General features: G+C 33.6%; 3 protein-coding genes across 5 annotated transcripts; all 3 read right to left on the bottom strand.

Annotated features, from left to right (window-relative positions):
* Positions 1-1,935: 1,935 nt before the first annotated feature.
* LOC132604487 (cell wall / vacuolar inhibitor of fructosidase 1-like) lies at positions 1,936-2,945 on the bottom strand. Its single transcript, XM_060318014.1, has one exon. It carries the CDS (start codon positions 2,809-2,811, stop codon positions 2,269-2,271), a length of 543 nt encoding a protein of 180 aa, XP_060173997.1. The 5' UTR covers positions 2,812-2,945; the 3' UTR covers positions 1,936-2,268.
* A 4,277-nt stretch (positions 2,946-7,222) lies between these two features.
* On the bottom strand, positions 7,223-13,077 carry LOC132602677 (nuclear poly(A) polymerase 3). Its single transcript, XM_060315474.1, has 10 exons — positions 12,632-13,077; positions 12,471-12,548; positions 11,456-11,563; positions 11,239-11,301; positions 10,975-11,136; positions 10,640-10,753; positions 9,972-10,034; positions 9,578-9,880; positions 8,958-9,122; positions 7,223-7,920 (listed from the first exon to the last, which is right to left on the bottom strand). Exons 1-10 carry the CDS (start codon positions 12,830-12,832, stop codon positions 7,534-7,536), a joined length of 1,644 nt encoding a protein of 547 aa, XP_060171457.1. The 5' UTR covers positions 12,833-13,077; the 3' UTR covers positions 7,223-7,533.
* Positions 13,078-14,558: 1,481 nt separating this feature from the next.
* Positions 14,559-18,944, bottom strand: LOC132604486 (uncharacterized). Of its 3 annotated transcripts, none has more exons than XM_060318011.1 (5): positions 18,810-18,944; positions 17,295-17,412; positions 15,521-15,716; positions 15,265-15,314; positions 14,559-14,952 (listed from the first exon to the last, which is right to left on the bottom strand). In XM_060318011.1, exons 2-5 carry the CDS (start codon positions 17,408-17,410, stop codon positions 14,922-14,924), a joined length of 393 nt encoding a protein of 130 aa, XP_060173994.1. In that variant the 5' UTR covers positions 17,411-17,412; positions 18,810-18,944; the 3' UTR covers positions 14,559-14,921. The 3 variants fall into 3 exon arrangements, with proteins under 3 accessions (XP_060173994.1, XP_060173996.1, XP_060173995.1); XM_060318013.1 differs by having other exon boundaries at positions 15,295-15,314; XM_060318012.1 differs by lacking the exon at positions 18,810-18,944 and adding an exon at positions 17,969-18,776.
* Positions 18,945-20,325: the final 1,381 nt, after the last annotated feature.

The following is a 20,325-nucleotide window of genomic DNA, read 5'->3' as shown; positions in this document are numbered from 1 at the left end:
GGGGAGCTTTATATCATATTAGTTAAAAGATAAGAATATGCTTCTACTTTTTGAATATATATTTTTAATCTTATTCTGTCATCATCTTTTCTGATGAGATAGTGGGTTACAGGGTATCACTCATCTTTAGTGAAAATGACAAAAACAGGTTTTGCTTTTCTTCTAGCTTTTCATATTATACATAACCTTAAAGCATCATATCATGATTACTCAATAAAATACTATTCATTAATATGGACTTTTATATAACTTCCCCAAGAAAATGTGCCCACTGGCGATTTATTTAGTCTAAATACAAATCATATTTTATAAACCTCACTTCCACTTTATAAAAATTCCTAAAGGAAGGAAGGAAGAGTTAAAAAACTAAAGGCACTTTTATTGCAACCTCTCAAGGCTTTGTTCTCCCAACGATAATTCTAAACTTTTTTTCATAACATTTCAATCAACTCAGTTTGCACTTCGATAATTTTACAGAATACTTGCTATCTTCAGTTTTTAAAATAAGGATGTAAGTAATTATATGTTACATTTCAAGCTCGATTTGAAGGTTAGATACTAAATGAAGATCGGTTCAAGTCAACACATTTTTTTGTTGATAGATTAGTGCATGTGACATTTAACATGAGAATAAATTTAAACACCCTAAAAGTGTGATTTAACGATCAATAAAGTGAGTTAAAATGAAGATCAGTTTAAGTCTTGAAGACAAGTATGTCCTAACATAATTTTTGTTGATAGATAGATAAGTGCTCGATCGTGACATCCAAATTAATATTATCTTTGGGGACATCTTACAAAGTTGAAATGACAAAGAATGGATTGACAAGCTCAAAGGTTTCGTCGAAGAAAATAAAATCAAAATCAGTTTAATTAAGTCTTGTTGATAAATTACTGCTCGATCGTGACATTCGATATCAAGACGAGTGACCTAACGGTTAATAAGGTGAGAGAGAATTATGAGAGATCAAAGTTTAGATTTTAATTAAGACAAAAATCGTTATGTAAGTGATTTTTTCATTTTCATAACTACTTTGCTCTTATGCACTCGAGCCGACGGTCTTCTTGAAACAACTTCTCTACCTCACGAGGTAAGAGTAAGGTCTGTGTACACTCTACCCTCCCCAGACTCCACTTGTGGAATAATACTGGGTATATTATTGTTAATGTATTTAAAATTTAGCAAATCAAGTTACCCATTACTTATATTGAAAATCATTACTTTTTTAGATTAGAAGAATATGGGATAATGAAAATAGTTTAGGTTCTTTTTAAAGAAAAGAGAAAGATAAGTGAATAAGTGAAAGCAAACCATCACCTCGTAGAATGCTTTCTTTGTGTGCAAGCACCAACCAAACAATATATCAATTGTTTAGCCGGGAGTTTAATCATCACAAAAGCAAGAATGAATTTAAAGCTAGCATTGATTTTCTTTTCTAGTTAGGGTAAGAGGCAAATTCAAAAGTTTGAGCTTACGATTCATGATTCTAAATTTTAAAAAAAAAATTATTTATTTAATTTTGTATAAATTATTTATACATATTAAGATTTTTTAAAATAAATTCAAGATTTTGAAAGTAGCTAGAACCTCTAGCTCCACTTCTCTTTGTTTATGGTAAAATTAATATTCATCTTTCCCCTCTGTATGAGAAGATATCTTAGATGTTTTGCCCACTGCATTGTTAAAGTAGATTAAACTAATTTGGATTTTTTAATTTCCATGCACAATTTGTATTCATGCGCTTCACATTTGTCCAAAAGTTGGTAAAATTAAAAAAAAAAAAAACTCAAAATTTACACAACTACAAATATAACAATAACAAGAACGCCTCAATCCCAAACAAGTTGAATTAAATTATATGTGTCCTTACTATTATATTTAAGCTCAACTGATCATGCCATCATCATACCAAATAAAAATAAAAACGCGTAGAATTCATAGAAAATATAATTCAATGCAACCAGAAGACTAGTAACTTAAATACAACTCAACATTATTTTCTACATTTGTTTAATGTTTGATAAATTCACAAACTTTTAGGCAGAGAGACACACACACACAAAAAGACACTGGAATCTGAAGAGAGAAAAAAAAAAAAAAAAAAGCAATTAAACTAGTATAGAACGATGGCAAAAAAAACATAACCCCTTGTAGAAATGTAAGTTCACGAAGTTGCGCACGATAGAGCCAATATAATCCGATCCTTCATTAGACCTCACATAGCAAGAGCTTCATGCACCGGACTGCAAATTTGACTTTTTTCCACCTCATAATAACATTCTGATTATGGATTTAGCCACTTTTGAGAGTTCAATTATGTCCCTATTCATATCAGAAATTGGAGAAACCAATTTCTTATACTCAAAACTATACTCACAAGTTTCAGCCTCTACAACAACATCAGCCATACCATGTTCAGCAAATTTAGGGTCTCCCTTTTTCAAAGCTTCAACGGCTACGGTTACATCGGCACGTTGCACGGCGTAATACGCCATGTAACACTGGCTAAGTGGGACTCTCCACTCAGGGTTCGATTTTTCGAGCTCTTTTAACCTTTCCGTTATTTGTACGGACTTTAATTTCACTGCGTCCACCATGACGAGGCCTAGGGTGGTGATGACATCACCACCCTCGGCCTCGTAGGTACGTGGATCAGATTGTAAGGTGGTAAGACATAGGGAGTAGTTAGGAGTGGCCCTACAGGTCGTGTGGATGAGATTATTATTATTGTTGTTGTTGCTGTTGTTTGTAGTGTCGTTGTTGAGTGACAAATTGGTTATTAGCATCAATATGGGAAATAAGTTTCTCATTTTCTTGAGAGTTTGTGTTGTTGAAAATATGGAGAATTGATGAAAGGAATGAGAAGATTGTGAAGACTGAAGAGAATATGGGAGAAGGCTAAATAGTGGAAAGGTGTTTGCTTTTGTGTAGATGACTAGAAACACAAACAACTAAAGCTATATATAGGGATAGCTAGGAAAGGGTGACATAAGATTTTAAATTAGTAGGTGCAAAGTAAACTTCAGTTGTATGCATAGGCTTTAATTTGAACGCTATGTACATTATATTGAGATTGAACTTACAATAATATATATACTCACAATGTAAATCAATGTATTTTATTATGTTACCCGTAGTAGATAGATCATCTTTTTTTGTTTTAGGCTGTTTATTCATTTTTTTGTTACCATAGTCATCATTTAGGTGACTTGTTCACAATGTAAAAGAAAATTACAGTTAGTGTATATAAAGTATATATATATATATATATATATATTACGTCTATGTATTAAGTTGATTATTAAATATTAGTAAAATTAACGTAGTAAAACCATTTTTGAATTTCTTGTAACAGTAAAATAGACAATTTAACCCAGCTTTTTAGAAAATCATTTCAACCGAAATAGTTACCTAAGTTTAAGTTGATTTGATAACTAGAAAAAGTAAATTTAACATGTGTCGATCACCATCAAAGAGTTTTAGTCCAACAAGTCTCTGTGTTTTGCGTATGTTGGTTTAATTAACATGGTGTACAAGACTACTAGTCTTATGGAGCAGCTTATGTGCACTGATCAATTAACAAAGTATCCCAAAAATCAATAACGATTTCATCCTTAAAGAATGCGATAGGATGTTTAGGATTCTTTCGCTCTTAATCAGAAATTTCTGAGTCGAGCTTTTCAACTGCTAAGTACCTCCTAATTGGTCTACTAGGCGCAAATTCAAATTAATTGGGTAAGTAAGCACATATACGAGATGGTTGAACAAAAAGAATAGTCCAAAAATTAATAACGGCTTCATTGTTAAAGGGAGTGATGAGAATTGAAATGTTTAAGATCCTTTCATTCTTAATTAGAAATATCAGTTTAAGTTTTGGGAATGACAAATTTTTAGATAGGAACCAAAAGGAGTGTTCTATCCATTACTATTGTGCTCAAACTCAAATAAATCGGATCAGTAAACGGCAGATATCATTGAACTAAAAAATATACCCAGAAAGCAATAACTGACTTTGTTAAGGGACAAGCTTAAACTTAGCTAGCGTTTGGCCATAATTAAATTTTAGATCAGGTTTTGAAAATTTATCTTCAAATATCTATTCGATCATAGATTTTGGATAAGATTTTGAAAAAATTTCGTTCCAAAAACTGGTCTAAACCAATTTTTGGTTTTTTTTTGGACTTCTACTCACAAAACTTTAAATTTTTTCTATTAAAATGCATATCCAAACACAACTTCAAGTTCCAAAAATCACAACTTAAAAAACTTAAAGTTTCAAATTTCAAAATTCTAACTTCAAAATCTATGCCCAAACGGGAACTTAATTTCATTGATCTTTTCATTTTTTTATTTTATAATTGAGTAGACATCTTTGTCAAATTGTGCAATTCTACTTTTTGTATGACTATCGTTTAAAAGATAAAAGACGTTACTTGAGAAACATGATTTTCTTGGCCGTCAATTTTCTGTGGGCAGGATAGATATTTTTGTAGCACAGTAAAGAGGAACCAACTATTAAAATCAACACCTTAATAATTCAACTTTGAATTAAAAAACTTGCACTCGCTCTAGATCAATTCCTTTTGAATTTTCATCTTTTAGGTACTTACACACCAAAATTAAAAGTCGATAAACGTTACTCGTATCGGATGTATATACTAACTCAATAAATATACAACACATATTTTCATAAATATGGTTATCCTTAAATCATAGTTAATTAATACATATTATCATCTTAATTTATCACTTAACCATACAAATTAAGACTAAGAATGAATATGAAATGATGGTGATTCCACAATAGACTCGGCAAAAAATTGTATGTAGAAAGGGTATCCGAAACAAAATAAAAAATGTCTCAAAATTTAGCGTAAACACCTAGTCAGATAACTGAGCATAATAAGTCAATTTAATAGTTTTATAAAAAAAAAAGCATAATTTACTACAATAGATGAAATTGTTGTTAGTGCAAAAATTCTTTATACGGCTAACGTATATAAATTAAATCATTTTATTAATTACATTTAAAAACAGAATTTGAAACTTAATCTCTATCCAATTGCCATAAGAAGTGACAATTTTTCGCTAGGTGAAAGCACCAAAAATTGAAAATCTAGTGAATTTGTTGTCACTTTTTAAAAGTTTCTTTGGACTTTATTTTTGTTTATTATAGCCGTGTAGTAGTAGGTGATTTCCAAATTGCGACGTTAGCTACTTGTGCCAACTAGCAAAAGCTTTTGTACCGTCAAATAATTATTTTAATTAAATATATTCATAATCAAATCATTAACAAAACAAGCTCTTGTTTCTTTAATTTTTCACCAAATATTCTTCCCTTATATTCTTTTATTTTCCTCTATTTTGAACAACCTCAAAAGAACAAAAATCATTAACAAAACAAGTTCTTGTTTATTTAATTTGTCACCAAATATTCTTCCCTCATATTCTTTTTATTTTCCACTATTTTGAATAACCTCAAAAGAACAAAAAGGGATTAGTTAGGAGTATCATTTCTAAAACGAGTATAAATATGATAATGAATTTCGTCCATTTTTAAAAATTTAAGTACGCACTATTATTCTATAACCTAACATGGACGGACCAAGACAAAAGACGTAAGAGAGGGTATGTTTTGTTTTGTTTTATCTTTTATTTATCCTCTCTAATTATTTGAATTTTAGTGGCTCCGCTAATTTTATTAATTCAATTTTAAAAATGGAACGGCATTGATGATGTTTGGAAATAGCAAGGCATATTTAACATATAAAAGTTGGTAGATATTTTGATGTAGGTGACGACGCTAATTAGAAGAGTTGATTGATGTTGTCCAAGGATTCTTTAAATAATCACAGTTAATAATGACATTTTAGCTTTTAAGAGTTGTCTTAATAATTCGAGATTTGTTAACAATTTGCCTTAGAGAAAAAGATATTAGCTAGTGGATGCAATTTGTTTGCTTGAACAAAAATACTGTATATCATCTGAACGACTAGTATATAATCCAAAGATGAAAATGGTTTCTGTGAAAGCGGTTTCTTGCTCACTCCTTTTTTTTTTTTTTTCTATTTTTATTCAGTATTCGCCACTCACATTGAGATCCGACTAAATTCAGATTTGCACCAAAAAATCTCATATGAGGGGATAAAGCGTTCTGTAGCAAAGACGATTACCTTAACCTCTGAACTCCTTTACCTATATAAGTAAATCACTTTTGGCGATGGATGTTGTCCAACAATTATTTTCTTCGTGTCCGAATTAATACGTACACTGATCTTATTAATTCAAATTCACACCGCGTAGGATTCCATAAAAAGGGAACCATTCTCAACAAGAGTTTTTCTATTCCCAAAATTCGAACTCGAGACATTTAATCAAATGTTTTTATTTAATAATTGTGATTGTAAAGTAAATTACCCTCAAGAAAATATCTTAGCTAGTTGCACAATTTGCTTATTCAAATCAAAGATTATCACAATCTAAATAACTAATAATCCAAAGATGAAAATGGCATCTTTTCAAAGTAGTGTGAAATAGCTCACTTCTTTGCATAAATAAGTATATCCCTTTTGGTGATTATATTCCATATGAAGTCTCTATCACAGACTTTTGACATATACTAACTCCATTTACATTCATGAAATGACTTTTGGATTTTGGTATGAAAGATTTGACTTTGTCGTCCTCAATACTCGAAATCGAGACAAGACAAATAAAATCCCTAAAATCCTACCATTACTCGGGTGGTACTTTTCCAACTGGAAACCAAGACTTTTGGTTAGAGGCAAACCAAATCAATCATTTTCATATGGTTCTACAATTAATTTCCATTTTCTATGAGAAAGAAGAAAAACAACAAGGTGCTCTAGAAAAAAAGAGAGGTGTATTTGGTTTGCCCAAAAAAAAAAAAAAAAATCGGAAAACATTTTTCAGAAGAAACTTTATGTCACTATCCAACACTGTCTAAATATATAAACTATTTCAAATGAATTATCTGAGGAAAACATAAAAGAAGAATACCATTCCCCTTTTGAATGCTTTCCGGGGTTTGGTTGCCAGAAAATGATTTATGTTCTTGAAAATGTTTTCATACCAAACAACCATCACTGATACAAGAACCAATTAGAAAATTCAGCTAAAATCAGATAAGATTTACTTGATATAGATCAAGATAATTTTCTTACAAAAGAAAGTAAATAAATAATGAAGGAAACAAAAATTTTAAAAAGTCAAACAAGGATAAGAAAGTAACCTTTTCATTACATCAGTATTCAATATTTTTATACATTTTCTTCTATCGGTCAATTCAGTAGCCAAACAAAAAAACATTTAGAGTTGTGAGAGTCAAAAGAGTTTCAAAATTAGTACAACACAATGCAAATGTACGAAGTTTCTTCCTTTTCTCTATATGTGTGATCAACAAATATGTGCAGTGTCAAACCTGTTTTTACTAGAAATATTCTTGTTATTGCGTCGAGTTGTATTCTCCAAAAAAGTAGATCCCGCTCTAATATCTCCGAATAACAGCAACCTTAACCCCCAGCACTAGGGAACTCGGGATTTTCACTCGTAGCCAAATACTCATCAGCACAATGAGGTTTATACTTGGACTGTTGAGGAACTTTTTTTCGATTGCCATCGACTACCCTCCAACATGGCTTAGAGTTCATTCGTTCGCAAGCAGACTGAGCTTTTTTAGGCAACTGATATGATTTCACGATCGATAACTTCATCGTTCCTGTTGAGCCTTGATATCCGTTATCAACGCTCTTTAAAAAGTATTCTTCCACGAGATCTGCGTTTATTAGGTCAACCCTACCAGTTGGTAATCCCCAATAAAAGATGATATTTGGCTCCGATGCATCTGTGTCGACATATTCAGTTGGGTTCGGGTCAAAAAAACCCAATAACTCCTCCAGCTGGGCAGAATGAAATGAAGTGTCATCAAGAAAGACCAGATCTCCATTTGATACAAGAAAATACGATTTTTCTGAAGATGCTTTTCTTAAATCTCAACAATGTAAGGCAATTAAACATTAAAGAATAATCTCATCAAGGAAAATTATACTACAACAACCACTATGCCTCAGTCCCAAGCAAGTTGAGGTCGGCCAAAGTATAACAGTAAAGAAAAAGAAAAAAAAAGTTATATTTTTAAAAAACGCATGCCATTTGTAGCTAAAAACTCCTCCTTTATACCATTTTGCATTCACCAACATACAAATATTTATTTACTATTGCTTTGCCTGACTATCAGCTTACACCACTCCCATGCCCAACTTCCATATTTCGCTATTATCACATGCCATTAATTTTTATCTCCAACTATGCATTAGACAATGATTTAAAAATGTTCTTCCTCAAAACATATGTTGCAGAAAGTATTTTGTACTATAACAAGCATAGGAATAAACAATGTCCGGGAAAAAAAGAAAGGCAAAGAAAGAGCACAACAGACAAACTGGAAAGTCTTGATTCTGAGGATGCTCATGAAACATGTACAATGACTTCTCAAAGCAGTGTTACAGGCTTACAGCAACAATATAAAGATCACAAGTAATTGTTGGGATATTTGTATTCCCATTTGTGATTCATTATCATGCTCATCTAGAACCAATCTTTGTTCACGATGAAGCCCGTAATTGATTTGGAAAAATAGCTTTCAGATGTTGTCATGGAAGAGTGGAAGTCACCCATGGAACTATAAGGAAATGCATTATCCTTCAAAGCTGCTTATCATGGTTCACGCCTCCACACTTATAATAAGAAACCATTAGATCAAACATGATTGGAATGTCGTATGCAGGACCAAGTTTGTCTGACTCTCACCAGTATGGCTTATAAGATTTCATTACAGTCCACTAAATCCTAGCAGCCTAAATGCCCATGCAAATAGCTAAAACAGTGATGATATCATTGCTATAACAGAGAAAACAAGTAAGCCATAGGGACATACCTTGACCAGTAAAGAGCGAAAGCGTGACTTGACCCAACCTACCCAGTCTCCTAGCTCATCTTTGTCACAAGCTGAGAGGAAAATTTTGACGAATAGTCCGTATCTTCTTGCATAAGGAAAAGGCTCAAAAAGGATATTCCAATCAAAATCTGGGCTCAACATATCCTGTGGTAAACTTACATACAGTGAGTGGTGAAGGGAAAAATAACGACTAAGGATTAGCATGAAAGTAGCCCATGAAAACATGATCCGCCCAGAGGTTTATTAGCTCAGCCCATTTTAGTCCAACCCATTTCAGCCCATCTAAAATTGGGTTGATATGCAGCCCAAATTGACCCATCGAAACCTTGTCAAAATATTTTCAAAAAGACATTTTTTTATTTGATATGTTACATATAGCCATTAGGTACTTCAAAAATTATAATAGAACAAACAAAGAAATTAACGTAGTAAGAATTTGGTGGGGGGGTGACCCGCATTGTAGCCCAATCCATTTCAGTCCAAGTAACTTTGACCTGCCCATTTATTACAACTGGCCCATTGCATGAATATAAGATGAGAAAAGAACTAAAGAAATGACCAGGATGACGGGATATATTAGAAATTGAATTATCATATACCTTAGTCAGCATATGTCCTCTCAGGAACTCTGTCCTGATTTTATAGAATGTGCTTCTGGTAATGTTGGAATGACAGAATTCATACGGGCTACATGGTAACTGGATAGGCATCCAGGAGACCTTATCAGTCGGGATGAATGGCCTAGCTATTCGGTCTTGCAGAATTACTGGAGTTGGCCAAGGCCATAAGGCAAATGTCTTGAAGAAAAGTAAAATGAGTGCACTTAAGCTGGCACTTGGATGCCTTTGGCAGATAAATGCTGTAAGCACTGCCAAGTGAATTCCTCCAAAGAATCCAAGCAACTGAAGGTTATCGCACGATTGGATAGATAATGTTAGCATGAAATATAGAAGTAGAGAAGCAGAAAATTGAGTTCGAATCCATGAATCTTACATTTCCATAAACTCCTCGTCTTTTAGCCCATAATTTGATGCAACGCAGCACTGCTTGGAATACCTGTAGAATATCAACCAGGAATGTAATACACGGAAACTCTCACACTAATAGCCTGTTTGGCCAAACTTCTGTGAAGCCAAAAGTGCTGATTCTTCTAAGAAAGTGCTTATTTTAGAGAGTTGAGGTGTCTGGCCAAGTTTTTCAGGACGAAATAAATGCTTTTGAGTAGCAGCAGAAGCTGTTTTCAGAATCTAAAAAATGTAATTTTTTTCCCCGGAAGCACTTTTGGAACCTTGACCCAGCACAAATTACTGCTCTAATATTGGCAAAAGTGCTTTTTAAATAGATTAGCCAAACACAATCTCCAAGTACTTTTTTGAAAAACATTTCTGAGAAGTTGATACATGACCACTTTTGGCAATTTCATTCTTCAGTAAACTAGATTTGTGACCCATTATCAGAAACATGGAGTACTTAAAGAATTCAGATTCTACTACCAAAATATCTAGCTTTTGAGTTTTAAATTTAAGTGAAGCGTGATTTAAATGAAAACTGCAACCAAATTAAGAAGAGGTGTCATTTCCTTATGCCTACTGCCAAGCCCAAGGCTATAGACAAGTCAACTAAATATAGCAAACTCAACTTTCCAGCAACACTCAACTTGCCTCTATGTTTGGTACAAGATGAAGAATGCTTCTATTGGCACGTACACCAGACAAACTTTTCCAGCTCGTGTCATCGATATTCTTCAGAAAGAATGGATTGAATACGTCCACATTCTATATGTAAACAGAAAATCAATAAGATATAATAATCGTATAGTATATCTGTAGAGGATGAAATTTAGGACTTTCGGTAAACAAGGTCTTTTTCATGGTTTTTCCCGTGATGCACTTACTTGAAGTGTACTGATCGAAATAACAGGAATTTAACTGTCACCTCACCTCAGGGTTTAAAAAAATGAAAAGAAAGTTACAAAAAAAAAAAAAAAAAACCTCACCTCAGGGATGGATATTACTTTGAGTCGTGCATAGGGAAGATCAATGGATATCCCATCAAATTTGAATCGCATGAGAGGAACTTTTGCATCCTTGACACAGTGGATTTCTGATACTTCGGGCCTGCTTGCAAGCATGTCATGCAGAACGATGAAAAAGTCTTCCTACACAAGCCACAATGAGATACACATGACATGTAGCATTATATAGGCATTGCACAACCTCTTTTTGATTCAAAGAAGCTAAAAAAGGAAACAAAGACTCACAGCTATAGTGGCAAAGTAAGGACCAACACACAAAGCATCAATATCTGACTCCGAATTATAAACCTGCAAATGCCGGAACGTATCAAGAAAATGTGAATCAGATATTCAGAACAACACTTATTATCCAACATAAATATCTGTGATCAACAATACAGCATTTTCCAACAAGACAAAAGATCAACGGAAGTTGAAGGATAACTTATGGAATTAGACTTACCCCCAAACCATAAGATCCATATGTCAATATTGTCCCAGAGGCAAACTTAAGGTACTTTTTTGGAAGACCTCGCTGGTAAGTCACCGTTTTAACCCATTCCACTACTATCTGCGAAATAATAGTAGAAGTCAATCAAAAAATTGATGTAATGGAAATGACTGAAACCCAACATAAAACACTTTAAGATTCACAGCTAACAGGTGATTCTTTTTTTTCTTTTTTTTTTCTTTCTCCATCCTTTCTTTTTCCACTGGTTGTTATATTACGAGAGTCGATTTTACTTCTTTGTTTTAATTCTAGGAGAGACCCTGAGATGATAGCTGCACTCTAAATCATAAGTTGGAGAGGATTTACATAACCATTTAAGAACTGTACCTTTTACCAGAGGCATATATTCAAGATTTTAAGCTTGTTACTGCAGAATAGCACTACACCCTCTTACATCTTTATGTCAATGTGAGTGATTGGACTTGGTATAAATACATAAAATTAGGAAATTTTCGATTATAAGGGTGTGTTTAGTACGGAGAATATATTTTTCAATTTTTTCATGTTTGGTTGGTCAAAATTGTTTGAAAACGTTTTCTCTTAGAAAAACAAGTTATCACTTCTCTAGTGAAAGTAGAAAAAACAAGTTCCATAATTGGCATTTCACTTCTCTCCTTCCTCCAACACACCCCATGCCACCCCCAGTCCCCATATCCCCCACCTCACCCAGCCCACACCCCTACCCCTCACTCCCATCCTCCATAGTGTTTGCCTAAATTATATATAAATGTTTTTGGGATAATATTTTCTGCTTATTTACCAAACACCAGAAACTAAGTAATAATACCATATTTTCGGCGGAAAACATTTCCCTTCATAACAAACACACCCTAAATATATAACTCGAGCCGGAGAGGAGCAGTACACACCTGCTGCCTGTTCCTATATAAGATGTACATTCTATTCATATAAAAGAGAAAAATGTATATCAAATAGATACATATTAATGCTTAAAAAAAACAAAAACCTTTTTGAGCTTGTCAATGGCATTTCTCCTTTTCATTTCCTCTACTGGACAAGGCACTAAACCTTCATTGACCATCATCTTCAAAATGCAAATTAACACCACATTAATCATAAACAAAACAACTTAACAAATAATAATCATATACATGCAAAACGCTTTACCTGAAGCATAGACATTGATCTTTCCATTTCCATTCTCAAAATCACATCTGAGTTTCCATTAAAATTGCGTAATTTTGGCTCTAAAGAACCAAGATTAGAGTTTGCCAACCCAATTGGCTTTGTGGGTTGGCATGTATAAGGTTGATTAACAACTTTAATAAGATCAAGAAAGTGTTGGTTTTCAAAGTTTTCTAATTCCATGCAACAAAATTTGAAGAATCTTGAAATTCTTGCAAATGATTCTCAAGAATCTTGAAAATTATTATCAGAGGATCTCCAGTTATTCAGGAAGTACGGAACTATAATGACGGTTATTAGTTAAGGCCTTGTTTGGTTTAGGTATAAGGAATGACAGTACTTGCATAAAATGTTTAAAAAAAAAAAAAAAGATTGGCAATGTAGTGTTTGGTTTTTCATTTTTGTTACATGCGCAAATAATTATGGTATACTCCCTCCGTTCACTTTTACTTGTCAAGTATATTTTCACTTTTAACATATTAAGAGAATATAATTTTTTGTCCTGTTTTACTCATTGTATTAATTACTGCTTTCAAATCATTTTTCAAGCCCATTAAAAATATACACCAATTAATATGGGATCACAGCAAATTAGACACTTCATTTATTATTTCTTACGGGGTGTACAAAATTTATAGTGAATAAGTAAAAGTGAACGGAGGGAGTATATAAGAATTAATGTATTATTTTATGAGGATATAAGGTAAAATAAAATTGGAGGATTGGTAAATGGTATACATCTTAAAACAACTATAATATCCAAAATAACCTTCATATAATAAACATCTTTTAAAAACTTCTTCAGTTTTAAGCCCTAATTTGATGGTTATTCATGCTACCAATTTTAAAAATAATATCACTCAATTGATTTAAACACCCAAATTTACAAATTTAGAAATGTAAAGCAAGCTTCGAAAAGCTCCTTCAATTCTTTAATGGATTTTTTTTCCACGTATACTCAATCACGCTTGAGCTTAAGAACCAAATTCTGACATACCAAGTTCAAATCGCCAACAAATCTCGAAATAAATTTTCAAATTGAGGTTAATGTTCATCAATGAATGTCCAAAATTTTATGGAGGTTTCATGAGGTTAAACAAGTATTTTATTTTTGCAGTATTCAACTAAATTTTAACACAAATAAGCTCAATAAAAACTTAGGATCAGATTCAAACTTAAACTAATTTAATTATTTTGGTCATAATCAAAATAATTTTGTATAATTAAATGATTTACTTTTGAAAAATGAGCAAAAAATAAGTAATTAGAGAAAATATTGGAGGAGAGAGGGGTTGATGGAAGGAAGAAGACTAAAATGGAAGAGAGAAAAGAATGGATCAAAGGGAGTTGGGTGGACTGGTGAGTGTAGAGAGAGAGAGATCACTTTTGTGACATTATCTACCAAGGGTAAAATAGGAAAAAAAATGATTAATTTTGTGTTGAACTCCAAAAACGACAGATATTTTAAGACATATATTTTTAGTAAGGACGACAAATATTTTGTGACGGAGGGAGTATTTATTAGGTAAGTGAATGACTCATTCATTAACTAAAAAAGTTTAGTGATTTTAGTTCAACAAGTAAAATTGAGTAAACTTGCGTGAAATTATTCCGACATTTTGTACTTCACCATCCGCTATGTTTTGTTCCTATAATCTACACAAGAATGTCATAAATTTCCTCGTTTCGACTAATTTATATCTCCACATTTTGATCCATGAAGTGTGGGTATACCAATGGCAATAAGAATATATACGGGAGTCCGGCATTGAAAAACACCATATATAATAGAGATGATTCTAGCACATGCTAGAGGTCGCTGGTTCAAATCTCATTGTCATCCGTTATCTACAAGAATTTCTGTGAAAGAGTGTTGGAGATAGTAAATTAAGTAAAAGTATACCCTCTCTAACAACTAAAGCTTTTAGCCGAGATGAAAAATAGGATTACAAGGTCATCCATGTCAATTTAACATTGTTGTCAGTGCTAATAAGAGGTTATACAAGTATACAACTTCCCAGAGCTTTAATGACCATGAATATGCAAGAAAAGAAAAAGCCACTAACAACACTTGATTGATGATTTTTTGACAAAATTGGTCAACTGCTTCTTTACAGAACAATTCACAAAAGAATTATTAGAACGAAAACACCATGGATGTGGACTAACAATCTTGAAAATGCCTCCAGCAACTCTCTGACTTGCAGGTAGAAGGGCTTTCATTATAGCGTAAGGCAAGTAATGCTCGTCATTCCACCCCGATCATCAGAAATCAGAATATATGCACCATGTCATACGCAAATCTTTTGCATGTCAAGGAAATATCAGAAAATTGCTCAGACTCTCCAAAAATGTGGTCGCATCCTTGTCGGATCCTCCAAAGAATACACTGGTACTTTTAAAGGATCCAACACACACGAAAATATTTTTGAAGAATTCGAGCAAGAAAATATATTTTTACAATTTCTTGAATAGTTCATTAGCTTCTTTTAATTTGATAGGAAAATAAACATGACAATTTCGACAACCAAAGTTAGTCTTCGGGCTGGAGGTGAAAAAGTGAAAAGATGTAAAAATAGTCTTACTAACGGAGAAGAGAAGGAACATAGCTCTACCTTACAGATCTTGAAAATACATTAGGATACGTCCAGAAGAGCACAAACGACTGCAAGAAATGAATACGATGTCAATCTAAGTTGCATGAAGCTAAAAAAGATGCTAGAATATCAAATTAGGAATATTGCATTAACAGGCAAAAGAAAGGAACTTCACACTGAAGGAATCAAAAATAGATATTCTTGCCAAGGATAAAATGACAAATCAAAGCATGTACGAAGAAAAGCATGATGGCAACGGAGTTAGAGTTAGTACCATAAGCCCGCCGAGAAATCCGTCAAAGATAATGCGATTCCAGCTGTCGAAGTAGGAGTGTACTGAAAAGCTGGCCTTTGCTGCAAGTGCTACTGAAGTAATCGCCATAACAAGGAAATAAAAAATGAATCCCGTCAAGCCAGTAAACCCCAGTATCCCAGCTATGGCACCACTGATGATTGACAAGAATGTACGGCTGATCGACAGAAACAATCAATTTCAGAACGACGACATAATATCCAAGAAAGGAGTAGAAAACCACAACTTTTCTTGTTGGTATAAGATAAATTTCTTCACTATTTATATTGCTATCACTTAATCCAATTACAGGATGCATTCATGTTTTACTGGATTCACAAAGACATCAAATTTGGAAAATTGTTGTTTAGGAAGTATTTAGATCTACAAGCAAAATAAAAGGAGACAGCTCAAAATACTAGGTGATTTCTTACCATCTATCTTAGCCTCGGTGGACAGGGTTACCTAGTACCTGTTGCTGGTGGGAGGTGGCAAATACCTCATGGAATTAGTTGGGATGCGGCAAGCTAGTCTGGACACCACGGTTATTAAAAAATAAGTAGGACAATTCTATTAATATTGTGGGCACCTCTCAAGGTCTAGAAGTATTGACATAGCAAAAACTCAAAACTCCCTTAAAATCTTAGGGAGTTGAGACAATCCGTAGGGAGTATCTAAATCATATATTTATGGCATTTTATACCAAAAAGCCAAAAAATATAAACATCAATAATTTAATCTGTGCACTGCTACAGCAATATCATCAAAGCATCTGACCCCTTCTAATTTGTTAAGCAACTGCACCATCTTCTCCACTTCCCAATCTTCACAATTTCTCCAATAAGATAACTCCCAACCATGTTGTGGCCTATGTTGAGCCTCAGTATCATTTTTCGTTTGAGAGTTACATAAAACACATTTAATTTTGAATTCTCGAAAATCATCTTTTAGAGGACAGTGCCCATCCAAGTACCCTGCCAAAATCTCGATTTCATTCCATCACCTAAAGATAAGCTGGTATTTACCACAAACTCTTCCCAAAAGTTCCTAATGTTCCTCCAAATACTTACCCATAAGGACCTAGCACAAGATTTCTGCACCAAATTTCACTACAACCATATTTAACTGACCTTCATCTGGTTCATATTTCCACAAACAACAATTGAGTCTTTGTGATTGAGAAAGAAACCTTCATGGCTTCCATTGACTAATACTGAGAATCTGACAGTTGAAACGCAATACCTCACCCTATTCACCCATTTTTTCCCCAAATCCCATGTCCTTCAGGGTTAATTAGAACGTCCCATTTCACATGGTCGTAAGACTTCTTAAGCCTCAACGTCAAGTTTAGATATCATTGAAAAGCAAAATAAGCTTCTGAATTATTGCATAAGTTGCTTCTTACTCGTTAATAGTTACTCAAAATCTTGCATCATTATTATGGTTAGAATCTGCAGTTTTTGACTTCAGAAATCATGTTCACAGTGTGCAAGGTTCCAAATCCACTAATCGGGGTATTAAAGGACTATAAGTACATCTAAAGCTACAGCTTAAATATTTAAAACTTCACCAAAGATAGCAGAGTTTCCTTCTATTAAAAAGTACTAGGAGTAACTTCTTTGTTTTTCTTTTCCTAATCTCTACATAACCAAAGACTAGTACATACAAACATAACGTCGTCAACCTATTTCCATATTAGATAGTGGAAAATTATAACACACATTCCACTGCAACTAAATAATGATTTTGAACCAACCTGTAGTAAATGACTTTCATGTTGTTTTGCATATTCTCAGCATGGAAAGTTGGCAACTCATCCATGCTACTGCTTGATTTTTCAATCGACCCATTTACGTCATCATGCATAGCCATCACTGCTTGCAATTTTACAACATCAAGCATTTAGAAAATAGAAATTCAAAATGCAGCAAAAGCGACTTGAAGGTTTGACATTTAACAAGAACAAGGGGTCATTTTGTTCATTGACTAGCTATATAGAATTATCATAATGAATAGTTATGCAGTGAATAATAATAGACTTAGTACAATATGATGAATAAGAAAGCATGGATTACTATACAGAGATTGCAGTAACAAAGTCAACAATTAGTTTTATCCTGGTAATACCACGTATTTTTATTCTACATTCTGCCCCTAGAAGATAATATATAGACTCCAATATCCAAGTATAGTTATACACTGTGTTGCTTAGACTCTTCAGAAATGAAACCGACTGTGTGTCGGATCCTCCAAACGTAGTGAATTTTCAGAGGATCCGACACCTGAGCGGCATCATTTTTGGAGAGTCCGAGCAACATAGGTTATACAGAGTTTACAAATTGCTGCATTAGTAATGCAGAGTTGTAGTGGTCATAAAGAGTTTTGCATCAAAGAACAAGCACGTTAATAATAACTGTGTACGGTGAGAACCTGATAAAAAGTTCACTCGGATTTCATCGAGGGTCCGTTAGATAACAGTCCGTGAAATGGAATAGTGGTTGAATCCGAGCTAGCGAGTCCGAGGAGTTGCACCCGAATAGTGTTCAAGAGGATAAGTCCGAATCAACAGAAGGTTATCTTCCCCTGATTTATCGCCAAAGATTGCGCCACTAACGGATGTGTCTGACTGTATCGGAACCGCATTTGCCCACGTGAGGGCTCGTGTCTCCTAGTTCTAGTAGGACACTTATAGAGGGCATCACAATCATCTTATACATTCCAGTTGCTAATAAAAGCTCCTCCCCGTTTAAGCTTCTGTTTTCTGTATTATTGTTTTCAGTATTATTTTGTTGTTCTTTCTTTGCGCTTAACTGTCCGTTCAACAGCTTGGGGAAGGAATTTCCCCCGATCGGACCTATTGAGCATAGTCCGAGCAAGGATCTTTTCCGAACCGGACTTGCAGTCTCAAAACTCAGGCTCATTTACTCTGTTTGATTTTCATACTATTTTTTCGTTAATTCTTATTCGTTAGCTATTTCCTTTGCTGTCAAGTTCAAGTCACGTATCCTTTAAACCGTGTACAAATTCAATTGTTACTCTTTTGAGGTAAACAATAACACACAGTTTTATGCTAGAATTACTTTTTGTTACACCAAATAAAAAAAAAATTACAAAACCAAGATTCATGCATGCATAAAAGATTCAAACTTTCTTCTAGTCATCTCAAACCTAGTTCAATTTAATTCTTTCCCACATTATGGGAGGATGAAATAAAGTGATAAAATAAACATAAATAAAACCACAACACACACATACAAAGAGAAAGTCTTACCACAGAAATGGGGACGACACTGAAGTAATTAAGATTTTCCCAGGTTTAGGATTCACCCTTTTTGCTTAATTTGGATTTGGGGATTTAATTGAGATTAAAAAAAAAAAAAAAGGATTTGGGGAATTAATAAGAATCTAGGTGCACTTGGGCTTAAAGCATTATCATTATATACTTACATTTTTTTGCGCGGATTGACCTTCTTTTGGGTGGTCTTTTAAATTTTGCCCCTCATATTTATGGTCTTTAAATTATGCCCTTCATATTGCTGATCTTTAATTTTTGTCCTTTGTGTTGCAATCCTAAGCGTTCACGCAGAAATTATAAAGTTCTGGGTTCGAACCCCCGCTCAAGCATAAATTAAAAAAAAAATTGCAAGGCAAGGTTTTGGGTAGCGTGTATGCCGGACCCGGCATACACTTGTTAAGGAATTACCAAATTTATGTCGGACCCGGCATATTCATGCCTTATGGGCAGACTTGGCATAAGTATGTCGGATCCGGCATAATTTTGGTAAATCCTTAACAAGCCGGACAAACTTTAAGTTAAGCCTTAACTAAAAGTCTTTTCCTAATTATACCTTATGGGGCAGGCTTTTAGTTAAGGCACAACTAATTAAAAGTATGCCCCATAAGACGGAACTTTTCCTTAAGGCATAACTAAAAATTTGCGTTATAAGACAAAGTCTATGTCTTAAAGAAAAATTATGTCTTATGGGGCATACTTTTAGTTATGTCTTAACTAAAAGTCTGCCTTGTAAAGCATAACTAGGAAAAGACTTTTAGTTAAGGCTTAACTAAAAGTTTGCCCATTAAAAATTTGCCCATAAGTATGCCGGACCCGGCATAAACTTGTGAAGGAATTATCAAAGTTATGCCGGACCCGGCATACTTATGCCAAGTCTGCCCATAAGTATGCCAAGTCTGCCCATAAGTATGCCGAGTCCGGCATAACTTTGGTGATTCCTTCACAAGTTTATGCCGGTGGGGGCATAGCAAAATTTAAACTCTGTCTTGCAATTTTTTTAAAAATTTTTTACTGAGTGGGGATTCGAACCTGGAATCCATGGGTTTTAGCCGAAGGAAAAAATCTAAAGATTTCAAATATGAGAGACAAAATTTAAAGACCACCCCAAAAGAAGGGCAATTGTGTGAACTGCCCATATACTTAAAGCATTATCATTAATAAGAATCTAGGTGCACTTGGGCTTAAAGCATTATCATTGTATACTTTACTCCCTCTTCCCATAATACTTGGTTTATTTTTCGAGAGTCAAATTAGATTAATTTTAATTAATATTTTAAAATATATCTTTTCATCATATTAATATGAGAAGAAGTGTAACTTGTAGTACTTTTTGTGTAGTTTTTTAATATTTAAATTGTACTTAATTTTAAAATATTTAATTAGTCTAATCCGATTTAGTTTAAAAAATTAATCAAATTGATTCTCGAGAAGCGAAACATAACGATTAATATGGGATAGAGGGAGTATAACATTACTCAGTGTACACTTACTA

The sequence above is a fragment of the Lycium barbarum genome, chromosome 7 (assembly GCF_019175385.1).
Source record: "Lycium barbarum isolate Lr01 chromosome 7, ASM1917538v2, whole genome shotgun sequence".
In the NCBI taxonomy this organism is placed as follows: Eukaryota; Viridiplantae; Streptophyta; class Magnoliopsida; order Solanales; family Solanaceae; genus Lycium; species Lycium barbarum.
This window is presented reverse-complemented; position numbering and strand designations above follow the sequence as displayed.